Below are 21327 nucleotides of genomic sequence, written 5' to 3' on the forward strand. Positions count from 1 at the left end.
CAAACATTTTATTAGAAAGGCATTTTTAACACACTGATGGCTCTAATGGTAATTATGCCAATAAGTTTAAAGCTGAGTGTAAATAACAGAGGAAACAGTTCACTTTTAAAACAGCCTGTTTATTTCATTCATTTTTAAAAAATAAAAACTAAAAAGGACTATTTTATCGTCTCTATAAAGAAACAGTACGGAAGCACTGAGAGTCTTTGAGCCTTTCGAGCTCTTCAAGTATGTTCGTTCAGTTCATGTGTGAGGCGGCGCCTCTGTCAGAGCCAGGTCGGGGGCTAGAGATCAAAAGGAAGGACCAGCCTGGGGTCTTTTATATCCAAATTCATGTGCACAGGCTGATCCCATCTGTTCCAGCGATGACTATGCAGGAGATCTGTAGGAGGAATGGGACAAAGTGCAGCAGAAGAAAGAGAGAAGGTGAGATTTGAGAGAGAATGAGAGAGGATAACGGGTTGTAGGAGAAAAGTGAGTGAACGCTAGGCTGATGAGAACATTTTCCCGCACTCGAACCACTCCAGCGTTAATTCAGTGCAGCACAACCAGATTCTGGTTATTTGCATAAATGTATATTAGAATAACAAGGACATCAAGCAACACAACTTGCATCACTTTCAACACCAAATAAAAATAATCGTCCATTACAAGTTGTCCAGTACAGAGTAAAACTTCATTAAAATGTAAACAAATTCACTCCTTGGATGAGAAACCAAGCGTTCAAATCGACCTCATCGCCACCGTTTTTGTCGAGCGCCGTCCCTTTGAACTCAGAGAGGCTGAGGCAGTGCGCTAGTCTCAGTGCTCAAGGTCAGGACCCGTCCCGTCCCGTCCCATCCTGCACTGCCTCGCTCCGGCTTTCTCTTCACGTCACCAAGCTTCCTCTGCCCATGCAGGTCATCTAGAGTGCAGCAAGAAACGGTCCAGATACTGAGACATGGCCTCCCAGTTCCTCCAGAGGAAAGCTAGGACTATGACGAGGATGACGGTGGAGATGGTACGACCGCGCGTCTTCATCAGCGGGACCACACAGTTGGCCACCGTCGACACGAACACCAGCAGGACGGCCATGACGGCCAGCAGCACGTTGATGAGCTTGCCGAGCAGAGTGCGGGCCGTGGCGTTCTCCAGTCCCTCTAACTGCACCACCTGCTGCTGCTGCTGCTGCAGTTCCATTTTCGAGATGCGGGTCTGACACGCCTCCAGCGCTTCCTAGGGACACACGGGTGCAAAAGTTCAGAAAGAGCTTGTGGTGCAATCTACATGACAGCAACTACGAAGATGAAGTACCTGTATGTCTCTGGCTCGTTCGTAAGACTGGTATGCTATTTTCTCCTCCATGCTCGCAAGCTCCTGCTTCAGGTTGAGAATTTCATTCTGATGAAGCTCTGTGAGATCATTCAACTGCTCTTCCAGACGTTCACATCTGTTCATAAAAGAGCACGACACGGTACATTTTATACATATACTCATTTAATCATTTAAATGCATTTTGTAAGTGGGTACTGAAACTGCTGTCTGATCTTAGTCAGAAAATGTGTTTTGCTAACAAAATCACACGTCACAATTATGAAACCAGCTGGAAATCTGGAAAATCTGGAAAGTCCATATACGAGTTTGAATGTCAGCTGGCTGGCCGTCTATACAGGCATGACTGGCTATGATTGAAGATGGAGGGTGGGTATTTCCTTGTCCAGGGTATTCCAGCCCTGTGAACTCTACCCACTGCAACCCTGACCAGGAAAATGTAAAAATTGCTTGATGTTTTTCATATTGTGATAAGACAGTCAACCAGTTAACCGTCGGTCAGTTGTCCATTAAAGGAAACCGGTAACGCCCAGGTGGCACAGTGGGATAATCCGCCGAGAATCTGAACTCGAGGTTCGGGGTTCGAATCTCGGCTCTGCTACCCGTCGGCTGGGTGCCCGCTCACTAGAGGGCACAATTGGCTAATGCCTGCAGCAGACAAATCTGGCTTCCAGTCTGCTGGGTGGGAAAGATCGGATTATGGGGTGGGGTTATCAACACTGTGTAAGGACAGGTGCCTGGACAGAAAGTGGAGGAGCACAGAGCGCAGAAAACGGGGAGCACACGTCTGAGAGACGTGGCTACACTAAATTGGTAAATGGATTGACTACACTAAGGGGGGTAAAATGCATAAAAAGTAGGGCTGTCGAAGTTAACGCGATAATAACGCAATAACGCATTAACGCGATTTCAATTTAACGCGATTTAAAAAAAGTGCCGTTAACGCAAATTCTAGTTCATGTTGAGACTTGACTGGTAGAACAAACGTTTTAATGTCGGACTTGCCACCGTTTTTCATTTGCGGTTTGTTATCATAATGTAACCGAGCGTTGTAGGGATGCACTTTCTTCATAAAGAAATAAATACACGCTATATTCACAAGTTGTCGGGAGCAGAACACTTTTTTTTTTTACTTATTCTGTTACGGTACCAAATACCGGAAAGCTGAGTCAAGCACGTTAGTCCATGAACTATGGAAGCCCAAAAGGGTCAAAACACACTCACTTCGTGTAGAAACGTCCATCAAACCATTGTCACAATACAACCACAGAAAAGTCTGTTACAATAACTACGCCTTATCCCACCTAAAGCACCGCTGATCTACAATGTTTGCTGATGGAGAAATTTTAACCTACAATCTGACATTTATACGAAGTCGAGGGTCTCTGCTGGATAGTATTACTGCCTAGTATGTGAGTGAATAAAACTCCCTTACAGTTTTCTCTTGTCCCAGCAGTTTTTAACATCAGTACATATAGCATAAAATGTGTTCACCATTTTAATTGTAACATTTCACTTAAAAAACCTTGTTTTCTATAACATTTACACAGATTTTTTTAAATGCGATTAATCGCGATTAACTATATGAAATTCTGAGATTAATCGCGATTAAAAAATTTAATCGTTTGACAGCCCTAATAAAAAGATACTTAAATACTTAAAACCTAAAACAATGTGCATCCCTAGGTGTGAGTTTAAGAAACAAATATTCCATGGTGAAGATCAACAGTTGTGAGAACCGTGGTGAGCAGAGAAGCACTGGTCAAGCATTAGATATTAAAAATAAAAGAATATGAACCTGAAGTGATCCACATCAATCAATCAAACTGTGTGCTGTGCGAGTACCTATATCTCTCCTCCTGCAGGGCCTGCATGATGAGCGTGTAGTCCCTCTGATAATGACTCTTTAGACTCTCGAACGTGTCCTCCAGTCTGCTCTGGTTCTCTCTCAACTCCTGGATCTCGTGAAACAGGGCGTCGAAACCCGAGGTCTGACCGAGCTCCAGCGTGTTGCCCTTCGAGCTCGGGGGGCCTCCGAGCCCCCCCGTGGTGCTGTTGGCCCCCGCCGAGCCCGAGGTGGCACTCGAGCAGTCGTCTTCGCTGCCGAACTTGGGGCTGGACTGCAACTGACTGGTCGCCAGGGTTTTGGTGGCTGATACTGCGGTCACTTGGACAGGACCCGGGATTACCTCGTCGCCCTGCGTCTCGTCCAGAGAGTCCTTCAGGGACGAGATGTTGTCGGCGCTGCCGAACTTGTTGCGGATGAGTGAAGCGAACTCGCGGGGTTTGGACACGACGGCACCTGCGGCGGAGTGAGTAGCCTGGGAGATGCTGGAGAGACCACCGGTCACCTGATGAGCAGAGGAGAGGTTATGAAGGACGGTAATGGTTGTTACTAGCCTGTAACTAATACCCTATCATATTAGCCGAGGTCATTTTACACAGCCAAAAACGGTTTGATTAATGTTGGTAAAAAAATGTGTGCGCCCAGGTGGAGCAGCAAGATGTTCCTCTAGCACACCAGCGCTGGGATTCTGAACTACCACGGGTTCAAAACTAAGCACTGCAAGCAGTAAGTTGGGTGCCCCCTAGCGGGCATAGTTGGCAATGCCTGCAGAACACAAAATTGGCCATTAAGCCTGCCGTGTGGGAAAAGACCGGCTTAAAAGTGGATGGGGTCTGCAACACTGTGCAAGGACCCTGGTTAGTAGTCCATGGCGCCCATGATTAGCTCAAATATACTGTCCAATATACTAAGAATCCAATATAATAAGAATCCAACTCTAAGAAACAATATTCCAACAGTACAGTCCGGTTAGACAGATTTGTACCTTGGCGCCGACGTCCTTCAGGCCCTGGTGCATGTCACGCAGCACATCTTTGGGCTGGCGTGCAATGCCGTTGTGTTCCACCTCTCTGAGTTTGCGGTGGTAGTGCTCCAGCTTCCTCTGCAGCTGCTGAATACTCTGCGCTGATTTCTGGTTCTTCTTCTCGAACACCTGTTTGATGCGAGCGCTCTGCTGCTTGTCGGCATTATTGGCCAGTTTCAGATACTCGGCTACGTTATCGTCGCGCGCCGTCTGCTCGATCTTGATCTGCTCGGTGAGCTTGAGGATCTTCTGCTGGAGCTGGGCGATGGCCTGCTTAGTGCGCTGTGGGTCGGGGGTTCCGTCCACCGAGTCCACGCCGTAGGCGCCGCCTCCGTCTGAGCTGCTGGACAGAGCATTTGGGGACGCGGCCAAGCCGGAGACCTCTAAACGATCCACCTGAAAGGAAGAGAGAGTGTGTGTGAGAGAGAGGAAGAAAAAATATGAGAAAAATGCAGAATGAAAGAAACAAACAAACCCAGAATTGAAGAAAAAGCACAAAACAAAACCAAGGGAAAAAAAACAACAAGAAAGCAAGAACTGGGGCACCCAGGTGGCGCAACGAGATATTCCGCTAGCACACCAGCGCCAAGATTCTAAACACCCCGCTTCGAATCGCGGCTCTGCTACCTGTCAGCTGGGCGCCATCTAGCGGGCACAATTGGCAATGCCTGCAGCAGCTTAGCCACCGTGTCTGCTGGGTGGGGAAGTGACCGGACCAAGTGGGTGGGGTCTTCAAGGACCCTGGTTAGCAGACCGAAATGCCTGTGCAGAAGCATGAGCGTAAAGAAAGGGACGAGGGACTGCACACATGTCAGAGGGATCAGGGACCCCCAGCAGCAGAGAGGAAGGGAGAAAACGCATAAATAAATAGGAAAAAAAAACAAGAAAGAATTTAAGTAAAAAAGAGTGAAAGCAAGATGGAAGCAAAAAGAAATATAGAAGATTGAAAACAAATCCTGCCTGAAAAAAAACAAAAAAAAAACACTAAAAATAAAGAGAAAAGAAGTAAAAAAAACCAACCCAACAATAAAAAAAAATTAACAAAAGTAATAATGAAAAAATTAAAAATCTCAGGATCTAAATAAAGAAAAAGAAAATGCAAATCACAAAAAAAAAAAGAAAAGTTAAATGTAGGCAGTAGCAAGATAAAAGAAAATGCACGAGAAACAGCCCAACAAAGAAAAAATGAAAGAGTCAAAGTTAAAAAGAAAGAAATAAAGCAATAAGAAATATAGAACAATAATACAGAACAAAAAAACAATATAAAGTAGAAATAATGCAATGACAAAGCCAACAGCCAACAGAATTACTATAAAATTCTTTTTATCAGAATTGGTTACATCCATTAAAAATCAGAATGGGTGTAATCAGTGTAAATGCAGCCTCACATGATCCATAAACCTGCAAAAACAATACGAGCTTTATTTGAGTATGTTTTCCATTTCCCACGAGCACAGAAACGAGAGGTAAACCGCAGTAAGCAAATGAGAAATCACCTTGAACGTGACCACACTCTCAACACTGACCATAACCAACATGCCACAACCGTATGGACTTCTGTACTATGACTGACCTGAATCCTCAGTGATAACATCTGAAGCTAATGTCAGTGATAACGAGGTGGAATTACGCTCGAAATCATAAAGCAGACAATAAAAGGAGCAGATTAGAGCAATAAAACATTTAAATATGAAAATTAGCCTCAAATGGGCTGGGAGCAGAGAAATGCTGGATATGACCCCAAGAACACCATCCCCACCGGGCATTTCTTTGCCTCCAAACACGGCGAGTGGAGTTGATGCCAAAGAGCTAAATTTTGGTCTCATCTGACCATATCACATTCTCCCAAGCTTTCTCTGAATCATTCAGGTGTTCATTGGCAAACTTCAGACGGGCCTGTACATGAGCCTTCTTGAGCAGAGGGACTTTGCGGGCACTGCAGGATCTCAATCCATTACGGCGAAGTGTGTTACTAATGGTTTTCTTGGTGACTGTGCTCCCAGCTCCCTTGAGATCATTGACAAGCTCCTCCCATGTAATTCTGGACTGACCTCACCTTTCTCAGAATCATTCTTACCCCACCAGGTGAGATCTTGCATGGCGCTCCAGAGCGAGGGTGATTGACTGTGATCTTGTATTTCTTCCATTTTCGAATGATCGCACCAACAGTGGTCTCTTTCTCACCAAGCTTCTTGCTGATGGTCTTGTAGCCCATTCCAGCCTTGTGCAGGTCTACAATCTTGTCCCTGACGTCCTTTGATAGCTCTTTGGTCTTGCCCATGGTGGTCGAGAGATTTGAACAGAAGAAACTGATTCTGTGACAGGAGTCTTTTATACAGGGACAGGACTAATTTGTGTGCCTCATGGGCACATAACCGGTCTGTGGGGGTCAGAATTCTTGCTGGTTGGTAGGGGATCAAATACTTATTTCCCTTAATTAAATACAAATTAATTTATAACTTTTATTTAATGTTTTTTTTCTGGATTTTTTGTTGATATTCTGTCTCTCTCTGTTAAAATAAACCTTCCATAAATTTATAGACTGTTCAAGTCTTTGTAAGGGGGTAAACTTACAAAATCAGCAGGGGATCAAATACTTATTTTCCTCACTGTATATATATATACAGTATATATATGATAAATGTTATATCATATGAGTATTTAGAAATTATATTATATTTTGTGACCATGTGAAAAAACCAGCAGAAATTCAAAATGTAAAAATCATTCTTTTAACTTTGTGGAAACAGTTTAGGGAAGGTCAGCTTCTGTCCATAAAGACATGTTTTGACAAGTCTGGTGTGGAGAAACTTCAAGGCCCTGCACAAAGCCCTGACATGACCCACGATTTGGGATGTACTGGAATGTCGACTGCCAGCCAGCCTTCGACTAGTTTACTCAAAGATCAGGGTACGAGAACACAAGTGTGGGCACCAATTCCCACAGACACTCTCCAAACTTGTGAGGGGTAAAAGGGAGCCACATATTAACGGCTATGCTTTTGGAATTGGATGTCCGGTCGGCTTATAATAGTCCTATAGTGCATATAATGTGCTTTGTTACATGGATAAGGGTATTGTCAACCACTCCCATTAGGGCAAAAATGCATCAGCATGTTCATCAGCCGGATCTTCATAGTGTTTGCAGTTATTCTTCCATTGACTGGGACAAGTAGAACCAAACCCATGCAAAGAATCTGAACGGAGTTTTATTTTATGTCGTCTGTCTGTGGGTTTCACTGCGGATGAACTTTGATCCTCCACACATATCCTGCACAGAAAAAGCTTCAACCCAATCATCTGTTCTATTTCCTTCACTGATTAAAGATAACACAGGGTTGTATCAGCTTTCATTAAGTGGGCCGACCTGCCAAAAGCTCTGGTTCACATTCTTCTAGTACAAAGAAAAAATCAATCACTTAATGCTACCATCGAAGAGAAAGCCTTCGCAGTGGTTCCCCAGAACATGCAGCTTAATATCAGTGTTAGATTTGTGCCAGCATGCAAATTATTTAGTGGTTAAAGCACCTTAATCAAGTGGATAAAAATATTAGTGAAAGTGCAAAATGCAACGTTGGCATGTCAGCTGGAGTGACAACCAATAAAAGAAAAACAAAGCAACTTTATAGCCATCAGATAAAGCAGCAGTGCCTGGTACGAGTGTCCATATTGCACACAGTGTCGATCACTTTATAACAGAGAGATCACCAACATGATGTCATTTAATACACTGTAAAAGAGATAACACTCTGGGTCTGTTTAAAAGCCTAGTAAGCTGCCTTGCTGCCTACTACCTACCTGGGCAGCTGCCTAATAAGACATCGAACTCATAATGCAGACATTCCAAGTTGCAAAAACTCATTTCAGGGAGGTACCCCCGGACCCAGACACCGAAATCCCCCCCACCACCACCCAAAAAAAAACAACTCTCGCACACACTAAAGGATATGGGTGATAACAGAACTTTTAGGAGCTGCTAACTGAGCTACTTAGCTAACTGTTCGCGTCACAAACACATTAATGTTCCCTACACAGTGCACTAGCTGGTGTGAAAGATAATAGATTAATGTTCCCTACATAGTGCACTAGATTGTATATTAGAAAATAATGTATGTTCCTTACTTAGTGCACTAGATAGTGTACTAGATAACAAACTTAAGTTTCTTACATAATGCTTTAGGTAGCGTATAAGTTAACGGATTTAGGTTCCCTACATAGTGCACTAAATTGTATATCAGATAACGGATTTATGTTCCCTACATAGTGCTTTAGATAGTATTTTAGATATGAATTTATGTTCCCTACGTAGTGCACTAGATAGTGAATTAGACAATTGGTTTATGTTCCCTACACAGTGCACTAGATTGTATATCAGATCACAGATTTATGTTCCCTACATAGTGCACTAGATAGTGTATTAGATAACGACTTCATGTTTACTACATAGTGCACTAGAAAGTATAACTAGATGATGATTTGTGTTCCTTACATAGTGCACTAGGTAGTGTATTACATGATTAATTTTGTTCCCTACACAGTGCACTAGATTGTATATCAGATCACAGATTTATGTTCCCTACATAGTGCACTAGATAGTGTATTAGATAACGACTTCATGTTTACTACATAGTGCACTAGAAAGTATAACTAGATGATGATTTGTGTTCCTTACATAGTGCACTAGGTAGTGTATTACATGATTAATTTTGTTCCCTACACAGTGCACTAGATTGTATATCAGATCACAGATTTATGTTCCCTACATAGTGCACTAGATAGTGTATTAGATAACGACTTCATGTTTACTACATAGTGCACTAGAAAGTATAACTAGATGATGATTTGTGTTCCTTACATAGTGCACTAGGTAGTGTATTACATGATTAATTTTGTTCCCTACACAGTGCACTAAATTGTATATCAGATTTATGTTCCTTACTTAGTGCACTAGACAGTATATTAGACAATTGATTTATGTTCCCTACACAGTGCACTAGATTGTATATCAGATAACGGATTTATGTTCCTTACTTAGTGCACTAGACAGTATATTAGACAATTGATTTATGTTCCCTACACAGTGCACTAGATAGTGTATTAGATAACGACTTCATGTTCACTACATAGTGCACTAGAAAGTATAACTAGATGATGATTTGTGTTCCCTACATAGTGCACTAGATTGTATATCAGATAACGGATTTAATACGTGATCGGGAATAAAGTCTGTGCGCGCGCGTGTGTCGCTCTTGGCCGCTCGTTCTAGATTCCGGGAGATTTTATCTGAGCCGCTATGTATATGCGGGAGACTCCCGGAACTTCCAGGAGACTTGGGATGTCTGCATAATGCAGATTAAAAACATGGACGAGTATTTTCGTATTTGAGACGGAGCTGGATGTTCTAGGTTTACATTCAACCGTTTGTACCTTCCATTTATTCCATCATTCAATTTCTGTGTTTATATTCAGTGTAATTTAATGACTGCCATAAAATGTGTGAAATCTGTGATTTGTAGGGCCCTAATTATACGCATTATTTTCTAATAACAAGATCAAGAAGAAGGACGATAATTGATTCTATTAGGGGACAGAAATCATCTCTAAAGACTTTTAACTGTATCTGTAATGAAAAGAATCCGCCTCATTACTTACTCTGTCCGATTCCTCAGTGGACTGGTAGCTGGGGGTCAGGAGCATGTCGGCCAGGGCGGGGCTGCTGGGCGTGTCCGTGGTGGAGGATGAGCGTGGGCGTCCAGCCTGCAGCAAAGCCTCCTGGGTACTGCGCCGATGGATCTGGGGGCTGCCTTTCTGGGGGGGCTCCCCTCCCCCCCCAGTCTTGCTGCGGCGACTCTGGAGGCTGGTCCCTCGCTTCATCATGGGCGGAGCGCCTCGGATCTGCTGCAGCACGCGGCTCAGAGCTGCGGGGGGAGCGGAAGTTGCGGGGAGGTCAGAGTCGGGAGGCGTGGCGATGGAGGCGGAGCTTTCCCCTAACTCTGACCCCGACTCTACGGCCTCGAGCGAAGGGCTCGCCGAGAAGGACGAGAGGTCTTGCGGCGCCACGGACGAGCGCCGACGCTGCGGTTGGAAGAGCTGTTTCAGGCCGTGGCCCAGAGCGCCCATGTTCTCTAGGGCATTGTGGGTGATTTTGGACAAGCTGTGCTCGGGCTCGGAAGCCCTCCTGCTTGCCTCCGGAGCTGCTCGAGGCCCCGAGTCGGGCTCCTCCATGGCGGGTTGCTCGTCAGCGCCCTGCTCCATCAGAGAGGTGCCGGGCTCGACCGAGAGGATCGGCACAAGACGGGGGGTTGTGCGGGCCCCGCCACCACCAGCCCCCTGACAGGCTGATTCAAAAGCCAGGAAGCAGGAAGGTTGGCACTCGGGTGGGTTCTGTGAGCGTGCATGCATCTGTGGAAGTCATGCTCGTCTACCGCAGAAGGAAAACAACATGGATTGTGACATGCAGCACACAAGAGTGATGAGCACACGAGCAGCAAATACAGAACTACTAAAACAAAGCCGTGGGACTCGAGTTGGCTTAGAAAGATAAAGGTGTGGCATGCTTTTAATTATGTGGCATACTCCAATTATAATGCATAAAGGTATCGCATTCCATAATGATTCCTGTAAAAACGTGAGTCACTGCGTGCCAATCTGATGAGCCAAATCTTAAGTCATGCGATATACCAGTCAAACCTGTATGTTTCTCAAAGCCAACCCACTTTCACTATCACTGCTAGATTACTAATAACACACTCTAGTAAGCGGTCTACAGTCATGAGTGGCGAGGTGACAAAGCAAAACAATAAAAGTGAGGTGAATTTCTGAAATGCCTCAAGGGTCCGTCATTGCAATAAAAATATTAAGTGCCCCTGAACATAAAAAAAAAAGTTTAATATACGGGTCTTAGGTGGTGCAGCGGTAAAACACACTAGCACATCAGAGCGGACATCTCAAACCCGTCTGTTCGAATCTCAGCTCTGCTACCGGCAGGCTGGGCAGCTACACGAACAACGATCGACTCGTTCGCAGGGAGGGTGTCAGAGGGGATTTCTCATAACTGATGCAATTACGACCTCTGGATAATGGGATCAGAGTGTGTGGATACCAGCACTTAATTCTGGTCGGGCTTGTGGTGGATCCTGCTTCACTGGAATCATTGAGCGCTATGCAATAACACACCACAGTCAGGACGCCAGTCAATCGCAAGGCCTCAGCCACCACCTGCCCCCTCCGCCAGACATACCCAATCATGTCTGTTGGCGTGATTTACCTCTGGACCACCTAAGCGCCACTGAATACAGAAATGAAATATAAATGGAAAGAAGAGATTCTGAAAGACCCTTTGGTGAGGTTCACTGCAGAAATTCACTCCAGGACTACAGTTAAACACCTGTGTGAGCAGTATTAAAGCATAAACATGAAGTTAGGATGAAAGAGTAATGTGTTGTGTGGCTGTGAATCGCGAAGGATGCGTGAAGTGTAAACCAGGGCAAAGTGAGGCAGGGTGTCTGAGCCCTAATGACACTTAATCTCATACTGAAGATATTCAGACCCAATAACCCTGGTACCCTTTGGACAAGCTCTCATCCACATGTGCAAATTATACCTCATATAAAAGTCGTACACATTCTCTACGAAAAGGTTTTAAGTCACTCAGAATATGTTGTAATTATTTACAGAATACATGTATGAAAAAACATCAACTCAAGATAAACAATACAGACTGTAAACATCATTCAGGAAAACAGAGGGCATTTTGCTAAATAAGAAAAGAAGATGAAGAAAAACCACAGCGAGTTTTGCTTACCATCAGTCCAGCCTGGCCTCCTCTGGCTCTCAGTTCAGGAACAGCTATGGAAGAAAATGGACGCTGTTGTCAGACTTACTGGACTCAAACCAATGACACACAGAAATAACACCACACACACACGCACCCACCATCCAATAAACAGCCGATTCTCTCTTTACACCCATGCATTTTGGCCATCGGTGCGTTTAACATCAAACCACCAGAATAAATCAGAGGTGTGGAACAGGCGCACGCACACCCAGCGTTTTAAAGACCCTGCCAGCGTACGCAGGAGTCATCCTGACCCGGCAAACTGCACCTGGACGGGATGAAGATTCTAGATGCTCCATTTATCAGGAGTGCTGAAGTGAGATAAACCATGAACAAGGCTCAGATCTGATCCTGAATTAGCACTCTTGCGTAGGCCTGTTGCAGTTATTACATAATCACCTGACAGCAATTATGTGTGCCGACGGAGAGCGTTTTTCTCGGCCTTAGGATCTCACTATTGTGTATTCGTGGTGACAAAATGCGAATCGGGTGTCGTTTTATGTGTTGCATTCAGGCAACCATCTGCTGGTGCTGTCATGTAATGCACTCAGGCTGCAGAAGTGTCAACTAGTGAACTAAAACCTGAAGCGTGCTCGTGTCATTATATAATTCTCTTTATCTTGGTCAGGGTCGCGACCAGTCCGTTTCCACCGGGAAGAACTGGCCACAAAGCAGTAACACCCAATACATTGCAGGGCTTCAGCCATCCCCCTTTCCAAAGCCAATCATGTGTACTGGCGTAATAGACAGCCACCCGAGCTCCTACATCAAATTATATACTTTATAATCAGAGGATCGGCACAGAGCAGGAATTGATTATTTTTTATTTGGGTTTAATGCCATGTTTAACACGTATATGTCGTTTAATGGCAAAATAGGCATTATGTTTCTGTCTGTTTATTTTATCTTGTCTTCATGTCACCTAAATAATGGTTCAGAAAAAATAACAGATCCTTTTTATTAATTGCATTTCACAAAATGTCCCAACTTTTCCTAGAAACAGGGTTTGTATGTTGACACCACGACCAATTACTCAAAAAATGTTTTTGTTTGTTTTAGCCACCCCCATAGCTTACAGGCCTATCAAATCATTTATATAAAATAAATTATATGTTTTCAACTTTATGGCAGCAGTTTGGCAAAGACTCTTCTGTGTTCCTACATGCCTGTGACCCTGCACACAAATCAGAAGCAAAAAAGACATGGTTTCATGGCCTGAACAGAGCTTTGACCTCGACTGCGATAAACATCTTTCGAATAAACAGGAAAGCGAAGCCTTCTTGTACAACCTCTTAAATGCTTGTTTGACTGACTAGTGTCAACATACTTTTAGCCATATATTATTATTGTATATATACTGAATTAAGGCTCCTTCTTCAGTGTCATTTACTGTTTAGCATAAGACTGATAGAACCATGAAATCGTCGAGATGAGACATTCAGAAGTACCCGTGCTGATGCACGTTCAGTACCTGCATCAGTCCAACCCTGGGAAAAAAACTCCCTACAACAATGCAGGCCATTAAGTGAGAGCGGGAGTGTTCATACTGAACTGCTGTAAGTCTCTTTGTTCTGCATCATTCACAAACATGCTGCCTCTGACCACACAACCGAGATCCAAAAGCAAGCAAAATCACATCATTTTTACACACCATAATATTACATGCTCTCACTACACAGCCTTTTATCAGCCGAGTAAACTTCCGGAAAAAACATGAAAACAACCCTGGGTCAGGTCAAGCATCAGACAAGCCAGACTACACACACCTAAAGTAAACACACAGGTCAAAATCAAACGATGCATTTCAGCAGATGAACACATCATGCCTAGAAAGAGCCGGGATCAGACTGTCGTGGCTTATTAAAACACCTAACTCCTAAAATTTAAACATAAATTCTGATTACAGCCTGGTGTTTAAATGAGCGGGGAGGGGTTTCTTCTTCCACAATATGATTCTGGTCCGTATACGTTCAGGTGGTGTAAAGCAATTCAGAGGTCTTGTTTCAACGTCATGCTTCCCCAGATCACTTCACAGTGCACCATTTACTTTCTAATCAATCATAACCAGACTGCCAGTCCCTGTTGCAGGTAAAGCATCCCTAACATTACACCACCAGCATATTTAAATAGTGTGGTGGGTGTGCTCTGTTAGACCATACATACCAATTAAAATGTAAACAGAATAAATACACTTTCTGAACAAAAGGACTTTCTGCCACTTTTCCTGTTTTCCTTCTCATCATTTCTTCCCTGCAACTTTACTACAAAGACCCAACTGATCCACAAATATACCCTACTAACAACTGCACCTTGGTCAGCAACTGAAAGCCATTTGCTGTCTCCCATTGTCTGTCATTCTATCGTGTGACCATCTTTTTTTCTTCTTCAAAAAATCAATTAAAAGGCATGGCCAAACGTAAGCTGTATGTCTGTAGTTTTATACTCATTAGTCTTCATTAGGATGGACTGAGGTGAGAATCGAGTTCCGAGGAATCCTCAAATGCATTTTACATTAGATGCTTGTTTACATTAAAATGCTTGTTTGACTTAATTGAATTGATGACTTTATTCTGAATCCTTTACCTTATTAATTGACTGTGTAATCATTTTCTTTTTTGTGTAAGCGAGTAAATAATGGAAGTGAGATAATGCTGTGCCGAATGGCTAAGAGAGGTACCCCATCCCCAAGACAGAATAGTTTTAAAAAAAAGGCTTGGTGAGTTTTTTCCACAAGACCTTACATAAAAGTAAAAAACAGCTAATTTACAAATTTCACACACGTGCAACAAATTCAGTGAGTTGAATGTAATGTGCTGCAAAAAAAGCAAAGCTAAAAACTTGAATACTTTTTAATTTACTTGTTTTTCAGCATCAGTATATTGTTTAAGGGCTTTGGCCTTTTGATTAGGCAGAATGCACAAGGTTTTATAAATAAACTGACACAAAACAATTATATCTAAACTGTGTAAACTGATACGTAATCAGAAAATGTTTTAAAAGCTGTATATAGCTGCACATCTCCCATCACAATCAGAATGAGTAAGAGCTGTTAGTCAGTTACTCGATCCGAAGAGTCTTGTGTCCACTTTTAAACTGTAAGTACAAACCCTAATTTAAAAGACTGCACAATCGATTAGTCTGAGCCCCTGATCAGTCAGCCGTGCAAACTGAGACCTATCCGTGATTAACGGTGTCTGGCTACATTACTGCTGTCTGTTCATCAAGCTCAAATCTGTGAATTTGTATCTACAGCCAGTGGTTTTGGTTCTGGACTAGTAATTGGAAGGTCACTGGTTTAAGTGCCATCACTGTTAAGTTGCCACTGTTGGGCCTCTAAAGCCTCAAATGCTTGTATGTGGCCACAACTGTACAGTGGTTTAGATGAAAGCATCTGCTAAATGGCATGAATGCCAAATGCAATGCTGACTTTTAAGAGGACGAAGCTTCCCTGTTTGTTTAAAGTTGATTGCAAATACTGGAAGCACTTACTTCTGTAATGTATTGACTGACATTTAATACAAATTTCCCAACCTGACTTGCAATCAGACAAAGGTCTAAATTAGACGGATTAGAATGTGTATTGATTAGATTCTGTTTATATTGTTTATGCAGGCTGAGTCAGCCATGCTTGCTAACAGTTACTGACAAACTGTAAATGAGAAAAGCTTTGCACACATATGACCTGATTTCGGAATGTTAAATTGTATTCATGAATTCATGTCAAGTCATTGCTAACCAAACCACTGAAGCAAAGCATTGTTGGCTAAAATCTGCCAGCGTCAGCAGAACCCATGTCATCGTTCTTTGATACAGCACATAAGCAGTAACAAGTATAAACAAACTAACTGTGATAAATCTTCTGTGGGTCAGTTCAACCACCCTCAATCATCACACACATGAAGCTCAAGGTCACACACAGTGACTGTGTTTTACACTCACACCACTTCATAGATGCTGCTATTGACTAATGGATTTTTAGCTCAATTGTCCAGTCAGTGGCTTATTTTGGGGAGATGTCTCCGTTTCCCTTTTTCTGTCTCCAGAAGACACGGAGTCCTGCAGACATGGTCATACACACTTTTATTTGACTGTAGACTGGATACACCACTGCCAAGCAGTATCCACAGTGATGTAAAGGTTTGATTCACAGTTATTGGAATCAGTTCTGTTTTGTGTTTTTTGTTTGTTTTTTTTAAATCTCAATTTTCAGACATGCAAACATTTCAAATCATTTTTCACAGCCCAAGATAACTGATATGCACTGTACCTCGGCCCATTTATCAGTCTGCTCGTTTCATCTCCTCCATATAGAAAGCTGATGTGAATTAATCCTAGTAGGTAATCCAAAATAATCTCTTCACGTCATAGACGGCCGACAATGAAGGGCGGATGTCACTGTTTGCTTCTCACACCTGCCAACTATCCTGACAGGTCTGGTAATGTCACATGCTGAAACACAAAACAAAGAAGTTACACAAGATGTTATTAGTATAAAACTACCCGAACGAGTCAGACATACATACAAAATAGGCAAACGGCAGGTTTCAACCTGCTTTCCGAAGGTAAAATAATTAAGAACATTAATAAAACAGAGCTAATATCAATCCATTTTATTGTATCTAATTGTGTCTACAATTAGCCTTGCATGTTTCAGTGTTTGATGTCAGATAACACACAACTCCAATATCATTATACCTGTAGTATTGAAAGGATTGTTGTAATTACTATTTGAAGGTTTAAGACTATAGTTTTAACACAGTAGCAAAATGTATTATTCTGATTACTGTCATCATGCATCTCTACAGTATTGTACCATGACTATTAATGAATTTTGTATTATATATTTATATTTATATATTAGAACTTTAACATCATGTTTTACACACTTTGGTTTCAATTATGACAGGACAGGTAACAATTACTCATCACACAAGATTCATCAGTTCAAACACAGTCATGGACAAGTTTGTATCTCCAATTCACCTCACTTGCATGTCTTGGGGAGAACATACAAACTCCACACAGAAAGGACCTGGACCGCTCCACTTGGGAATCGAACCCTGAACCTTCTATATTTGATTGTTTTACATTTTTATGTTCATGGTTTATGTGCATTCGTCTGTGGAATGTTAGGTGAGCAGTAAAGTAAAAACAACAAAAAGAAATAGAAGCAGGAGAGAGTAAAATGACTTCATGTTCATGTAGATGATTAAACGGTCCTGGATGGATTTCTAGACAAGGGGGTGGCTCAGTGGGTAGGACTGTCACCTCACAGCAAGACGTTTCTGGGTTCGATCCCCAGGTTTGGACGGTCCGGGTCCTTTCTGTGTGGAGTTTGCATGTTCTCCCCGCGTCTGCGTGGGTTTCCTCCGACAGTCCAAAGACGTGCAAGTGAGGTGAAATGAAGATACAATTGTCCATGACTGTGTTTGAACTGATAAATCTTGTGTTTGTTTGTTTGTTTATTAGGATTTTAACGTCATGTTTTACACTTTTGGTTACATTCATGACAGGAACGGTAGTTACTCATTACACAAGGTTCATCACTTCTCAAGGTTATATCAAAAACACAGTCTTGGACAATTTATCTCCAATTCACCTCACTTGCATGTCTTTGGACTGTGGGAGGAAACCGGAGCTCCCGGAGGAAACCCACGCAGACACGGGGAGAACATGCAAACTCCACACAGAAAGGACCCGGACCGCTCCACCTGGGGATCGAACCCAGGATCTTCTTGCTGTGAGGCGACAGTGCTACCCACCGAGCCACCGTGCCACCCTAAATCTTGTGTAACGAGTAACTACCTGTCCTGTCATGAATGTAAACAAAGTGTGTACAACAGGACGTTAAAATCCTAATAGATAATAATACAAAATTCAGTAATAGTCATCGTATAGTCATATAGTCGGTAATAGTCATCGACTGTGTTTGACATTAAACTTGTGAACTGATGTAACCATGAATCATGAATGTAACCAAAGTGTAAAACATGACATTAAAATCCTAATAAATAAAATATGTTCCAGACAGGGCGTCAGCAAGTGATCGTCTGGCTTTATTTTCAATGACAGGTCGTATCTGAACAGATTATGGCTTCAAATACACAAAGATGTTACATGGTGACAATCACAATGACGTTAACTTACATAAAGTGGAAATCAGTAAAGATGTACAAAGATATTGTGTCCTCAAGTCCCAGTATTGTGTGTGTGTGTGTGTGTGTGTGTGTGTGTGTGGGATCCAGTGTGGGATGTGGGTATTATCTAATACCAAATGCCACAACAATACTGTCAATATTCGATAAAAGAATAAACACATAAGAAACTACACTGCAATGATGATAAAACACCTCAGATGAAACATGCTTAGTGCTGTCAGGTGCTTGGATTTGAATATCAGTGTGCTAAAGCTGTGTCGGACACCTGCTGTAGACAGGGAGGAGCAGCTCCTTTATCGGAAGATTTTAGCATAAACATTTCCACTGACAGCACTTTAAATCGACATGACTTACATGATAAGGCATACACGGGTGAGATGCTGTAATGACCGGGGTGATAAAATAATCCCCGTCCCGGTTAACTGACCCTAATTTCCGGTAACAGCTAACTCGGCTAGCAAAGGTACTAGCCACACAGAGGCTAGGTCGAGTTAGCATGCTAAGGGCAGTCTCACACGGCCTGGCACACACGCTCACACGGCTGTTAAAGTGAAATTCAAAACAAACAATATATCGCTAATGAACACGCGAATTCTAAACAAATGCGTGGTGTAATAAAGGTGCAATATTTGAACAAGAACTTACGCGTGCGCTGACAGGATCGTACTGATGACCGTTCATTTCTCCGGCTCGGGCACGCCCACAGTGACGCCATCAGCGCGCGCACACACACACACACACACGCACACGCACACGCACACAAGCGCGCACACGCACACACACACACGCGCAGGCGCGCACACAGTGGGTGTGATAAGTGTGACCAGGGCAGGAATAAACACTGGACAATCAGTTTACTCAACTCAAAAGAAGCTTTACTGGCGTGACAAATAAGGACATTTGTATTGCCAAAGCTCAGTTACAGAGAAATAATTAAAATAACAATAAGAACAAAATATACACAAATATAAAATAGAATAAAATAATAATATAAACAGTGCAAAAAATAACAATAAAAAGGGTGACCTTTACAATAATGAGGTAGTCATAAACGTTTGTTGTGTGCGTGTGTGTGTTTATGGTCACCCACTGTCCCTCACCTGGTGGCAGGTGTGTGTGTGTGTGTGTGTGCGTGTGTGTAGCTCTCTCTGTGCTCCCCCTGTAGGTGGGGCAGTTTGTCTGGGTCTGGGAGGGAGTTGAAGTTGGGGATGATGTTAAATTTAGGGAAGAATTGGGAGCGGATGTGGTGGTACTTAATGTTAGTGTTACTCACTAACAACTCTTAGAACAATGTATTGTTTACTAACAGCTTTATCCTGGTCAGGGTCGGGGTGGGTCTAGCACCACCCAAAGAACACTGAAGGCAAGGCCAGAATACACCCTGGACAGGGTGAGAATCCCTCCTAGGACATAGTATTTTACTTACTCATTAGAAGCAATCTGTATATTCTGAGGAGCCCATGTGGACACTGGGGGAACATGCAAAACTTCTTACACACAAATACATGTCACTTTTAATTGTGATGTTCAAAGCAACTGTAGAAGATTTTTCATTTCATCATCAACCGTTTTCATTTTCAGCATTTAGCAGACACTTTTATTGTTTAAGCAATTGAGGGTTGAGGGCCTTGCTCAAGGGTCCAACAGTGGAAACCTTGCAGTGGTGGCGTTTGAACCAGCGACCTGTATCTTAACCTCTAGGCTACAACTGCCCTGATCAGGTTCACTAGAAAACACTGGGCACAATGCAGGAACACTCTTAACAGGGCACCAGTCCATTGCTGGGCTTCAGGCTATCCCCATAGAACACGGCTGAAATTAATACCTGTCTCAGCAATAGTCGGCTAGCGTAGTAGACTGCTGTGCTACCCAAGCACCCTAAATGTAGACGATTCCACTCTTGTTCAAAGTTCTTTGTTTGTTTTTTACATTAAATATGAAATAAAATGAACAATCAGGAGAATGATGTGCAGTCAATGGAAATTTTTAATATCAACATTTGTAGTTAGTTACAGGTATTAGTTTGCTTGATTACATTTGACCATCTAGACAAAAGACTAAACACTAGATGACTTTAGATTTATATAAATCGTCACAACCATTTCCACAACTCCCCTTGCCCACTTGGACATACTTATTTTGACAAAGCTGCAGGCCAGGACATGCCTTCTCCAACACATTTACACCAGCCGGGACAGATCTTAAGCTCCAGCATGTACTGAACCCCATAATCATCTCTTTGGTCATGGTTCTAGCACAAGCATAAGCGAGAATACAAACAGTGCTGCTGTTGTAGTGCCGACCACCCTTGCCTTCCCTTTCTCATACCAAGTATGTTTTAAGGTTCTGGCCAGGTTAGTTGGACAACTGAGATGAACCTGAGGTTCTAGTGTTAGACTGCCTTCAACTGGTTTTAACACTAGTAAATGTGTAGGGCCAAAATTCAGACATATTTGGACCAACTAAGTAACACTACAGCTTTACCATGTATTACTGTGGGCTTAACTCACATGCCATGAGCCACTGGCTAACCTTATTTCTACACAACATAAGGAAAGGAGTAGTCATATACTGTTTGTAGAAAAGCATGGTGTTAATCTAGCTCATGTTAGCTGCATAAGTCATCTGTTGTATCAGCGTTATATAAGAAGCAAGCATGACCACAGTATTTGTTTTTTTTGTTTGTTTATTCCACCATGAACCAAGACAAAATCTTACAAGATAGCTCACACCATCAAGAAAGTTCATTTTGCATGATCTCTTTTGCTCATTAGCCAAGACAAACCAGCAGGGTAAGGCACAGGTTCCGAGCCATCTTTAAGATCATTGGCAGGTTTGGGCTTAAAATGTTGAGCATGCCTTGAATGTTGCTTTAGTAGATTGTCGTCCCAAGATGGATAGTTCATTGACCAGTACGATCTGCGGGGCATGTTCACAGATGTGACCGTGTTAACCATCTGAGATGCTGGCTTTTGATAAGAAGCAAATGGCATTGGGTAAGAAGAGTAATGCCATTCTTTAGGTGCATTTATGCAAGGTTTTCGAAATGGGAAGCCAGGTGGCTGCATGGGGAATAAGGGACTGTACATTGGAGGAAACCAAGGGTAAGGCTGTGCTTCAGCTGTTTCTACTGTTGTAGGTGGTGCAGTAGT

At 42.8% G+C, this 21327-nt stretch overlaps 1 protein-coding gene across 4 annotated transcripts; it reads right to left on the reverse strand.

Moving 5' to 3' along the window:
* Nucleotides 1-98: 98 nt before the first annotated feature.
* On the reverse strand, nt 99-18887 carry tmcc1b (transmembrane and coiled-coil domain family 1b). Of its 4 annotated transcripts, none has more exons than XM_062986627.1 (8): nt 18821-18887; nt 16285-16466; nt 11985-12028; nt 9833-10098; nt 4143-4577; nt 3157-3662; nt 1294-1429; nt 99-1215 (listed from the first exon to the last, which is right to left on the reverse strand). In XM_062986627.1, exons 4-8 carry the CDS (start codon nt 10055-10057, stop codon nt 901-903), a joined length of 1617 nt encoding a protein of 538 aa, XP_062842697.1. In that variant the 5' UTR covers nt 10058-10098; nt 11985-12028; nt 16285-16466; nt 18821-18887; the 3' UTR covers nt 99-900. The 4 variants fall into 4 exon arrangements, with proteins under 4 accessions (XP_062842697.1, XP_062842695.1, XP_062842696.1 ...); XM_062986625.1 differs by having other exon boundaries at nt 9833-10601; XM_062986626.1 differs by lacking the exon at nt 18821-18887 and adding an exon at nt 18530-18704 and having other exon boundaries at nt 9833-10601.
* Nucleotides 18888-21327: the final 2440 nt, after the last annotated feature.

This window comes from Trichomycterus rosablanca, chromosome 24, assembly GCF_030014385.1.
Source record: "Trichomycterus rosablanca isolate fTriRos1 chromosome 24, fTriRos1.hap1, whole genome shotgun sequence".
NCBI classification, from domain to species: domain Eukaryota; kingdom Metazoa; phylum Chordata; class Actinopteri; order Siluriformes; family Trichomycteridae; genus Trichomycterus; species Trichomycterus rosablanca.

Coding starts and splice junctions, on each gene's coding strand:
- tmcc1b (XM_062986625.1), bottom strand. CDS start 10,582: ATGCATGCACGCTCACAGAACCCACCCGAGTGCCAACCTTCCTGCTTC. Junction 1,430..3,156: donor CTGCAGGAGGAGAGATATAG/GTACTCGCACAG, acceptor TTTTATGAACAG/ATGTGAACGTCTGGAAGAGC. Junction 1,216..1,293: donor AACGAGCCAGAGACATACAG/GTACTTCATCTT, acceptor GTGTGTCCCTAG/GAAGCGCTGGAGGCGTGTCA.